The 11931-nt window shown below is 51.0% G+C and overlaps 1 protein-coding gene across 14 annotated transcripts in view; it reads right to left on the reverse strand.

Annotated features, from left to right (window-relative positions):
• DUSP22 (dual specificity phosphatase 22) overlaps positions 1 to 11931 on the reverse strand; it is a 60413-nt gene that overhangs the window by 14583 nt on the left and 33899 nt on the right. For all 14 annotated transcript variants that reach the window (XR_011389079.1, XR_011389078.1, XM_070074880.1 and 11 more), the window contains one exon: positions 4531 to 4580. Coding sequence is in view for 12 of the 14 variants with exons in the window: in XM_070074880.1 (XP_069930981.1) it covers positions 4531 to 4580 (50 nt within the window). In the remaining 2 variants the exon portion in view is untranslated. The remainder of the gene's footprint in view (positions 1 to 4530; positions 4581 to 11931) is intronic.

Raw genomic sequence — 11931 nt, forward strand, 5'->3', positions numbered from 1 at the left:
GCCGTGTTGACTTCTTTTTCCAGCAGAAGTCTCACTCTTGTTGGACCTCACTGGGAACAGCATCACAAGCAGTCTCCCCATCCCTCTCCCAGGATGGTACTAGAACACCTGCCGAGCTGCTGGGCCTGGGACCCCACCCCACAACTACATCCAGACACAGGAGAGGGCAAGAAAAGTAAACCACCATACCACACCACAGGCCTCTTCCCGTCTTCAGGAGGGAACGAAGCAAAATCCATGGGCGAGTGTGCAGGGTGGTTTGACAGACGCACTGAAAGGACAACTGAGCCAAGTGGCAGCAGACCTGGAAAAGCAGCTGTCCATCCTCTGTCTCCCTTCTCCTCCACGTAAGCACGTCTTCCAAGTGGGTTTTCCAGGCACCGAAACGTGCTATTCCGGATACCTCTGAAGTAACTCTCAAGATATGCTAACACACTTTGAGTGGAGTAAAAGTACACCCCGACTTTCCAAAGTGCCGGAGCTCCTGGAGAAGACTTTCACATCTTGCCTCCAGAAATCCTGAAGCCGACCTTTCTCAGATAACGCACGTGAAGTGTGACTGAGTGAACGTGACTTGCCTGACACAAGGAACTTGTTGTAAATTTGAGATTTCCTGACATCAAGGTCTCCTTCTCACTTGTCTGTGGGAAGGCCCACTCCAGTACATCCATTAGGGCATCAAGCACGCAGCTTCCCAGCAAAGCCGAGTTCTGCGGCATCTCTAGGACAAGCAGCCATCTTCCCTGACAACAGAGGCCCTGCTGGGTTACAGTGTGATTCCTCTAAAGAATCCGATAGCCAATCAGGCACTGCCAAGTTCAACAACATGGCAGGATCTCGGTTTGAGATAAGAGCAAAGCAACCATTCTAAAAATAGCCACCAAAACATGGGCAGAAGATTGCTGTGGTCTTCAGAGAAAGGCAGTGGCTCATTTCCTTCCGTATCAACCATGCCCTTCCAACCACTTCTGTTTCTTGACACGAGTAGTAACCAAGGAAGTTCTCTGATGCTTCTTCCCCGCCCCTTTCCAGCCCTAGGGTACTACTTTGTTTTCCTAATAAAATTCCTCCTCTTTCACCCTCAGTCTTCAAGGTTCTCCTGTCTGTGGGAGATCAGCATGGAAACACGGCCCCTCGATAGAATGCACTGGTCCCAACTTCACACCTACCGTGTCCTTTCTCACTCTGACTCGACTCTGTCCATTTCCTGCCCTGCCGCCTCACCTTTCCCAATATCAATCCACCTGACTCCAGCCCTGTTTATTCGTTAGACAGACAGAACTCACAAAAAATACTGCCTAAGTTGTGATTTCTTCGGTCTCCAGCAGTGAAGACTCAAGGTTGGCCGACATTCCAACATTCGACAGCTTTTACGGAAGTCAGATACCGGGGACACTGAATACAGAGAGTGGGTGGTCAGTACTGCTCATAGGTAGCATCTGTATGCATTCACTCCTAAGAGCCATGGAGTAGGAATCCTGCAACCCTGAAAGCTCCCACATTTCCCACCACCACCGCCGGCCGTACCTTCCCCCGCGGAACGTGGTAACCTGTAACGCTGGGAGGCCCCTCGATGAACAGCGGCTTGGGCTGGGCTGAGCGCACTGAGTGGTGAAGCCCTTTGCTGCTGCCCCCGCCTCCAAGCCGTGAGCCTTCCGAGTCACTTTTGGATGGCCAGAGGTGAATGCTACAGCTGGAACAGCCACTGGTCTCCAGGGCCCGCCCTCGTCCTGCCAGAGCCTAATCCCACCCACCCCCATGCGGCTGCTGTGATCTGGACAGGCGATCGTTTGTGATCCCCCCGATAGGGACGGGGTTAACACGACATCAGCTGTGAGACTAGAGAGGGCAAGACTCTCCTGACCCAGAGGAAGGATTTACTCAGCTCAGGCAGGCTTTACAAGTTCTCCGTCCCAGGACTGGTGCTGTGGAGCAGCGGGTTAAGTCACTGCCTGTAGCTCCAGCATCCCATACGGGGCTGGCCAGAGTCCTGGCTGCTCCTCTTCCAATCCAGCTCCCTGCTGATGCACCTGGGAAAGCAGCGGAGGATGACCCAAGTGCTTGGGCCCCTGCACCCATGTGGGAGACTGGAAGAAGCTCCTGGCTCCTGTCTTCAGCCTGGCCCAGCCCTGGGCTATGGCGGACATTTGGAGAGTGAACCAGTCGGTGGAAGATCTCTCTGACTCTGTCTCTCCCTCTCTCTAAAATTGGCTTTTGAATAAAGTAAATAAATCTTAAAAAAAAAAATAGTTCACCACACCATGAGGCAGCCACCAGAGCATGTAGCCTTCAAGCTCTTGAAATGCAACTGGTTTGAACTGAAATGTGTTATCAGTGTAAAAAAGTGGAACAGATTTCTGATACTTCAGTATGAAAAAAAAGAGATGTAAAATATCTCATTCAGGCCGGCGCCGCGGCTCAGTAGGCTAATCCTCCGCCTAGCGGCGCCGGCACACCGGGTTCTAGTCCCGGTAGGGGCTCCGGATTCTGTCCCGGTTGCCCCTCTTCCAGGCCAGCCCTCTGCTGTGGCCAGGGAGTGCAGTGGAGGATGGCCCGGGTGCTTGGGCCCTGCACCCCATGGGAGACCAGGAAAAGCACCTGGCTCCTGGCTCCTGCCATCGGATCAGCGCGGTGCGCCGGCCGCAGCGCGCCAACCGCGGCGGCCATTGGAGGGTGAACCAACGGCAAAGGAAGACCTTTCTCTCTGTCTCTCTCTCTCTCACTGTCCACTCTGCCTGTCAAAAAAAAAAAAAAAAAAAAAAAAAAAAAAGAGAGAAAAAAAAAATATCTCATTCATGTTTTTAAAAAAAATATTTGGAAGGGACCCAGATGTCCATCAACTGATGATTGGATAAGGAAATTGTGGTATATATGTATGATGGATCAGCACTCAGCCATAAAAAAGAATGAAATCTGTCTTTCACAACAAAACGGATGCAACTGGAGACCATTATGCTTAGTTAAATAAGCCAGTCCCCAGAAGACAATGTCATATATTTTTCTGATCTGTTGTAACTAATACACAGAGTACCAAAAAATGTTATGTATAGGAGAGAAACTGACATTTTGAGATCAGATTATTCTTTGTAGCCCCTGTCTATACTCCTGAGGAATAGTGGTTTTTCTACTTGCTACTTGTTGGATTCTTTACTTAGTGGAAGATTAAGCTTGTGGTTATAAAGTAAACTGAAAATATGTCGCTGAAAAAGTTAAGAGAAAAATAAGAAAAGGAGGAGGAGGGAGGGAGGGAGAGAGGCAGCAAGGGAGGGTAGGGTGGGAAGTATTTTTATTCTATTAAAACTGTATCTATGAAATACATGAAATTTGTTCCCTTTATATAAATAAAAATTAAAAGGATATTGAGTACATATTGAAATGGTAGTATTTTGGATATACTGGGCTAAGTCAAGTGTGCTACTAGAATCGATGCCGCTTGTTTTCGCTTTTCCGTGTGGCTCCTAGAAAGCTTGCAAGGACACATGTGGCTTGCGTGTGCAGCTCACACTCGATTTCTCTGGGACAGCCATGCTCTGGACAAAATCCAACGGCTTCTCTGAGGATTTGCTTCCAGGGAAAGGGGAATGAGCCAGGCTGAAGTTTTCATTTCAGGTAGCTCTTTTAAAGATCAGACCCTTCTGTGGGCATCCCGTTGGCGGTGTTGCGCAACGGAAGGACCGGCAAACAAGAAGGCACCTCCAGCCGCAGCTCCGCCCCGCTGTGGTCAGCGCCAGCCTCGGCAGGCTCACATCCTCTCCCGGGGCCTGCAGCTGTACCGGGACACCAGGGCTCCCCGGGGCTCAGACAACTTCACCGTCCTCTCCCTATTTTCTAAAAAATACCTACCTATGTATCTGGGGCCGGCGCTGTGGTGTAGTAGGTTAAGCCTCCATCTGCAGCGCCAGCGTCCCATGTGGGAGCCAGTTCGTGTCCTGGCTGCTCTTGTTCCCACCCAGCTCTCTGCTGTGGCCTGGGAAAGCAGTGGAAGATGCCCACGTGCTTGGGCTCCTGCCACTCACATGGGAGACTTGGAAGAAGCTCCTGGCTCCTGGCTTCAGACTGGCCCAGCTCCGGCTGTTGTGGCCATTTGGAGAGTGAACCAGAGGATAGAAGATCTTGATCTCTCTGACTATCCCTCTCTCTGTCTGCAATTCTGCCTCTCAAATTAAAAAAAAAAAAGTCTTTAAAGAATGTCTATCTATCTGTTTATATATGAGACAGAGAAAGAGAGAGAGACAGACATTTTCCATCCAGTGGGTCTCTCTCCATTAGCCAGGGCTGGGCCAGGCTGACGCTAGGAGCCAGGGATCCATCCAGGTCTCTCACGTGGGTACAGGGGCCCAAGCACCTGAGCCACCTTCCTCTGCTTTCCCAAGGTGCCTTGGCAGAGCAACGGTACTCAGATCTGCACTCCGAGGCGGGATGCCAGCACCACAGGAAGCCCCTTAACCGGCTGTGCCGCGACACCAGCACCGTCCTCCCCGACACATACAGTCCTGTGTGCACGTTTCATGCCTCCAGATGCACACTTACAGGTTCTGAGATGGTGAATCCGCTGCCGGAATGCACAGGTATTTCACTCCCTGTAGAATGATAAAACGAAGCGCATAAGTGAAAATAAAGAGGGGGCCCTCGGTGGAGAACGTATCTAAAGGAACTGTTTACTCAGACCAAAAACTAAAAAATGGAAAGGAGAAGTTTGCACTCATCTTTCGTTGCCAAGGAACTGAGGGGGAAAAACTCTAATTAAGGCTCCTGGTTACTTTCCATGACCACACGAATATTCACTTTGCAAATAGCCTGTAGCTTTAGACAGAATTCAGAGTGACACAGGTGAGTCTTTTCCAGTGTCAGCAAGTTTCAAACAACCATCTCAGATGCCTGTTCACTTATCACACTTTTTACATGGATTTCACCTGCGATCCCAGCGCTCCGAAAGGAAGCTCCGTCAGTAAGAACATCAGCACGGTGACGGGACACTTCTCTTTACCGTCTCCACAGCTGCGGCGTCACCCACACACTGACGGGAGCCGTGCACCCCAGAAAGGACTGGTTCTATTTTGCCCATTTTTTAGAACAGTATAAGTTTGTGAATCAAACTAACACATTTCTTGAAAAAGAATTACCCGATTTGAAAAAGTTGACTTCATATAGTCCTCTATAAAAATGCAAAAAAATAGTTTGCATAAATTCATGCAACAAAAATCGTATTAAGTGTGAGTTTTATCCCAAACCTGGCTATTTCTCATTCAGAAAGCATAGCTTAAAAGGTCTTCAATGCCAAATAAAAATTAGCCTTCTTTATAAAAAATATTTATTTATTTATTTGAAAGAGTTACAAAGAGAGAGGGAGAGACAGAGAGAGGTATATTCCATCCACTGGTTCACTCCCCAGATGGCCCCAAAGGTCAGTGCTAGGCCAGGCTAAACCAGGAGCCAGGAGCTTCTTCCAGTTCTCCCACGTGGGTAGCAGGGACCTAAGCACTTGGGTTATCTTCCGCTGCTCTCCTAGGTTCATTAGCAGGGAGCTGGATCGGACGCAGAGCAGCCGGGACATGAACTGGCACCATATGGGATGCCATAACCTTTGCAGGAGAACATGGCTTTATGAAAAATTAGGTGAACTGTTTTAAACCCTTCCTCTTTTAATCACCGAATTTCACAGCATGTGCCACCATGCCATGGATAACAAAGGGAGAAACTCACTGGAAAGCAGAAAAGTAGCCAAGCAAGAGAAGGAGGCAGACAGCCAAGTCCCTCAGCGCCTCAAGTTACGAAACGACTTATCTGCTAGTCACTAGAAATGTTTAGTTCTTCGTGAAACGTTCGAGGCCATCATTTGGATTTCTGTGTTGCACACATGTGCTACTATTGTCTGGGAAGGAGCACGTCTGTCTGTGGCTGCCCAATCCTTCCACGGCCTCTGCACCTCCTGTGGCTCCCCAGAGTGTGAGTCCTACTTTTCCAACACAGAAGCTGCGTGCGCTGCATTTTCCAATCCCCCTTGCTATACAGGTGCAGACCGAAGAGCTGATTCCACCAACCGACACTCCACGACAGGATGCATTCGGGAGCAGCACGTGGGAGAGGGGAGGGGCAGGGGTGCAGAGCCACGGGCCACTGTGTCTCGAGCCCTGGGGACCACGCCTGGGACTTCAGCTGACAGCCTGTGTCTCCAGCTCTTCTGGGGGAAAGTAAGCTCCCCGTTGTCTCTTAACAAGCCCCTCCCTTCCTGTTGACCTCCCACCGTGGCGAGAGGTCAGTACAACATTTTCACCTTTATATTTCCTATGTGTTCTGCCCATCTTCGCAAAAGATCGAAAACATTCACCATGATTTTGAAAACAACGTATGGGTCTGCTGTGGCCCAGCAGGTCAAGCGTCCACTTGCGACACTGTATCAGGGTGCCAGTTCAAGTCCTGGCTGCTGCTTCCAGCTTCTTGCCAGCACATCTGGGAGGTACAGAGGAGGGCCTAAGTGCTTCAGTGTCTACCACCCAAGTGAGAGGCCCAGTGCAGTTCCTGTGTAGCCTGGCCCAGACTTGGCTGGTGTGGTCATATCCACAGATGGGAGGAGAAATCTCTCTCTCTCTCTCCCCCCTCCCCCGTCACTCTGCTTTTCAAAGAAAAAAATCTTTAGAAAGTTAAAATAAATCACACAATCTACTAGTACATATTCCAATAAAGTCTCCTTGGGGTCTTGACAGAGTTGAGCTAATTCATGGCCATTTACCCATATGGGAACACTCCTTCCGGACCAAACACACTTCACATGTGCAGGTTTCCAGATCAGCTGGCATGGGGCTGGCATTGCGGTGCCATGGGTTAAGGTGCTGCCTGCCACACCAGCATACCGTTTGTGCACCAGTTTGGGTCCCAGATGCTCCACTTCGAATCAGCTCCCTGCTAATGCACCTTGGAGAGCAGTGGAAGATGGTCCCCTGCCACCCATGTGGGAAACCCGGATAGATGGAGTTCCTGGCTCCTGGTTTGGGCCTAGTCCAGCCCACTTGGGGAGTCAACCAGTGGAGACATGGAAGATGTCTTTCCCCCTCTGTAACTCCGCCTTTGAAATCAATCAATGAGTCGATCTCAACAGAAAAGAGCAGCTGGCACGGGACACAGGGAAGCAGCCGGCTCTCCCTCGGCTGACTTCCACTCCACCGCACCCACCGGCCTCCTCGGCCGCTGTGCTCAGCTTGCTGCAGACCCAGCAGCTGTGTAGGCTGCTCTGGGACTCGTGGCAGCTCTCCAGGACTCGAAGGCAGCCCCGGAGCCAGGGAGGCCTGGCAGCCCTGACGCAGAGGGCGAGGAAGCGGGAAGCACGGCTCTAACTACACAAGGTCATCTCGCGCCTCCCCTCCGCCAGCGTGGATGAGGCACTGGTTTCCTGCAGCATCAGTGGGATGACTCATCAACTTTTCTCTCTGACTCTTCGGCGAGAGTCGGCGGAGGACTGGGCACCGTGGCTTGTGAAATCCCTGCCTCCCACACGCTTGCCCAGCCTCCCTCATGACCAGCACCTCCAGAGGGCCTGGGGGAGCTCAGCTTTCCATGTCCCTTCCACTGCCATCTCCGGTCTCCACGTCTTCACCCCCTCCAGGCCACGGGAGCGGATCTCCTCTCCAAGACAGGATGGAGACACTGCCTGTCACAGTGCTGATTCCAGCAGAGCCTAAACCCAGCCTGGTCCATGTCTTGGGAGGAAAGAAAAAAATTCCGAAGAACAGGCAGGGGCTGGAGAGAGGGCTGGTGCCACTGCTTTTTGCTATCCTAAGCGCATTTGCCATAAATGCCCACGGCAGTGCAACTGGAAAGCCCTGTGCTTCCTTCAGACAATCCTGGGATGATGTCACGCGGCCCTTGGCAGTGACCCATGCAGGAAAGGACAGAAAGCAAGTGCACCTTGTCAGGTGGGCAGAGACTCTGGAACCACAGGGACATGGTGCAGGGCACCCCTGCCCACAGCCACAGAGGACAAGGGGCTCACTTTTGTCCACACTGGGCCCCTCACCCTCACTGGCGGCAGCTACAGCTTCCCATCGATGAAACTTCTGAAGAGGAACAAAGAGGCTCCTGACCACAGGTTTGGGGACCCCCTGCTGCTAAGGCAGGACAGAGAAGACAGACAAGAGCACACTGTCTCAAAGACAGAACGACAACAGAAGCAGCTCCCTGGGGTGAAGCCAGGCACTAGCCAGCACCTGCAGCAAGAGCGAGGTGAGGGTCAGGACACACAGGGGTCCTACTGCGAGAACAGGCAGGGCAGAAGGAATGGATGGAGCACCAGCCCCGTCATCCTGGCAACCCCAGGAGCAGGCGAGCGGGGCTTCAGGCTGTGCCATACACAGGCACGCTGTCCACACCTGCTGCGGCCACATCTCCTGCCCCTGCCCGCTCGCATGGAACGTGGCTGAGAACACCTGACTGCGCTCTGCCACCGGCTCAGTCAAGGAGGGAGAGACAACTGTCAGAACCACTCAGCCGCTTGCCGCCAAGAGCATCTATTTATTTTGACTTAGTCATTAACAGAGCACACAAGGGGTCTCTTGGAGGCCACAGGCGAGAGAACCGGAGCTACCTGCAGGAGGCTTCAGCTGCCTGCACATGTGCACGAGTCGTGACAGTTGCTTATTAATCCAGAAAGCGGCCCAGGGCCCCAGTGCCAGCGCAGATCTAGCCTAGCACCACTGAACTGAGTCCTGCAAGTGGGCTCCTGCTGTGTGGCACTCACGCCCCAGCTACAGGACTCAAACGAAGGAGAGAGAGAGAGAGACGCGGGGTGGGCTGTGCTTTGTGAGGTTATGAAAAGTAGAGCAAACTTAAAGGTCACAAAAAGAGCTTATGCACCTTTCACATTTTATTTCAGAGTAGCTTTATATGTGCAAAACAAAAATTGTGCGGTAGGAATTCAGAGTTCTGTCATTCCATTTCCCCATCCAGCATCTCATATTAGTATCCCTGCCACAACTAACGCACCACACCCAACCCCCTCTAATTTTTAATCCAAAAACCTTTTATCCCTCCTATAAAAATTCTAGAAAAATCTGAAACACTTGTAAGTAATAAACACAGTTGCAATGTTTCCCAGCAGCATGGCACTTGCTATAGTATTGTATTTATTGTATTTATTTTTATTTATATTGAAATCTAATTCTCACTTAAATCACCCACACTTTCCATGATGGTGCAGCAAAGTGGACTGGTAGAAAGCCAACGAACGTCCACTCTGCCGGAGCTACTGAGCGTCAGCTGTGGCTTTTCGAGTGCTGGGGCTTGTCCGGTATTACACTGAGCCTGGCTCAGTTAAGGGAATGGGACCACCACAAGCGTGGCAGAGTGGCCAACTCCTCTGAGCACATGGCACTCTGAGTGGCCTGACACCCACAGACCTGCACCAGCACCGACGAGGTGGGCACCAGCATGGGGAAGAGGGGAACAATTCAGAAAAAGTCCCCACCTATGTTGAGGTGACCACATAGACACTGAGTGTTCCTGGTACCAAGCGTCCCAGCGATGGGCATGCAACGATGTGGTGTGAACATCAGGAAGACACAGAAGAGAAGCAGAAGAGCCAGGAGCCATCTGCACACAAGGGCTTTCCGGTGAAGCTTCTGTGTTTTAAGTTTCGAAAGAAACAAGAGGCATCTCTGGGCCGAGAAGAGAGCATTCCAGAGGCCCTTGCTGAACAAAAAGCTAAAGCTGAGTCCATATTCTCAACAAGTTCGCATATTTTCTCAGTTTTCTGTTTCAACAGGTATAGTAACCACCAAAAGTAAAAAAGGTTTTGGCCTTGCTTAGGGCTTGAAACTCAAGATTACAGTTAAAACGATACACAGGCAAGGAGCTAAGCAGCAGCCGAGATTCTGATTTCAAGAGTAGGAATGAGATCAAACTCTCGCTTGTTTCAAGTATGATTTCTAGAGCTCACTGTTCCTCTCCTTCTGAAACAGCGTCAGTAAAAGTCTCCTTCTGCAGAACCGAGCTGGTGTTCGGCTCTGCACAGGGAAGATCCAGCCCTGCGAGCGTGGTCTGGTGTCTCCCAGGAAAGCGAACAGAGACCCGTTACGGACAGGGCGGCACGCCTGCATTAGCGGGAGGGGTCAGGAACTCGGTGCAACGGAAACATGGGGACTGGAGGCCTTGGTTTCTCCTCTTAGCCCATCCAGCACCTGTGACAGCAGGAGTGAGCCCAGGCAGGGTCCTCCACAGAGATGGGGTCTTCTCCGTGACCACAACCACCTCTCGGAGGCATCACGGCGGCCTGCTGACCTGGATCTCTCTCTTCACGTGGTTCATTCACCCTGTGAAGGGGGCAGTGGGACAAGACAGTGACCCTATCGAGAGCTAGTGCCATTTCAGTCTCGAAAACTCAGTTCCACAAACAGAAATGAAGTTAAAAGCAAAATTTAAATCGGGACCGCCCCTCCCCCCAGTGAGAAGCAAGACCACGGCTCACACACAGTTAACAAACCACACACCCAGAAAAACCTCTCCTGTAGACATCACTTGCTGCACTTTGTTTATTGTGGGAGAATACAGAAAAGATTTACCACCTTAGCCAATTTTAGGTAGAGTGATACACACACACACACAGAGAGAGAGAGAGAGAGAGAGAGATCTTTCATACCCTAGTTCATTCCCCAAAAGGCCACAATGGCCAGAGCTGAGCCGGGCCAGGCTGAAACCAGGAGCCCAGAACTCCATCCTGGTCTCCCATGTAGGTGGCAGGGGCTCAAGCACTTGGGCCATCATTCATTTGCCTTCCTGGGTGCATCAAGAGGCTGGACTGGAAACAGAGCAGCCAGGAGTTTGAACTGGTGTTCCAATATGGGATGCCAGTGTTGCACGCAACGGCTTAATACAACACCCCTGCCCCCTCATGTTATCAGTGTTTAAGTACACTGTCCAGTGGCATTAAGGACATCCACTATTGAGTGACCACTGCACCGTCCATCTCCAGGACCTCCTCATGGTCCCAACCTGAGACTCTGGCCACTGAGGACTAACTCACCACTCCCTTCTCCTCTGTCACTGGCAGGCCTCATTCTCCTTTCTCCCTGTGACTGGCTATTCCTGCACTCTATAGAAACCTAACGGTAAGTAGACGCTGAGAGAACTGACTCTGGATTCCAGAAGGCCAGACCCAGGAGATGGTGACTGCTGACTTGAAATTGCAGTGGGATGCACTCTGGGTTGGACGGCCTCATCTCTGCAGAAGCCTGTGTTCCAAGGAAGCACACGAGGACTCCCACCTCGTCCGATGGGTAGAATCAAGCCGGTGCTTGGTATATGCATTTTGATTGGTTAGTATTTCTCCTCCCCATAACATCTGGATAATGTACTCAAGGTTAAAGGAAAAGAGAAGAACCTGAAGTAACATCCTTAGGAAGATCACACCTACAAACACGTGTGTACAGACGGACTACCAACTGGAGGTCCACACGAAGAAGGAGAAATGGATGACAAGTGGGTGGAATCCTTGGCCAGCTCCCTTTTGATTGCAAGAATCTCAAAGAAACTGTCATATGAAAACCCTCAGAGCAGTCAGATACGGTCCTCTGGTTGTGCTGCATACCCACGTTTCACTCCAGGGTCTAAACTGAAGAAGTACACGCTTGCCACTGATTCTTCCTGCACGAGCTAAATTTAGGAAACGCTAACTACAAATAATGACTTCCAAGAACTCTGTGGTCCTTGCGGGGTGGGGAGGGGTGGGCAGGTAGAAGTGGAGAGACAAGATTGAGCCTGGGGTTGGATTTTGTGAGACATGATGCAAATGAGAAACCTCCAACACCTGCTGCCTTCTTTCAGGTTAGTCAAAAACCGATGTGTGTTTGACTCGTCAGATCAACAGATGAGGGCTCAAGTGTTTATTTTTGTTCAAAGTACTTCAACGAAAAGCTAAAGTGGGCATAGTCAGCACATCCAGTT

Source organism: Oryctolagus cuniculus, chromosome 5 (genome assembly GCF_964237555.1).
Source record: "Oryctolagus cuniculus chromosome 5, mOryCun1.1, whole genome shotgun sequence".
NCBI lineage: Eukaryota > Metazoa > Chordata > Mammalia > Lagomorpha > Leporidae > Oryctolagus > Oryctolagus cuniculus.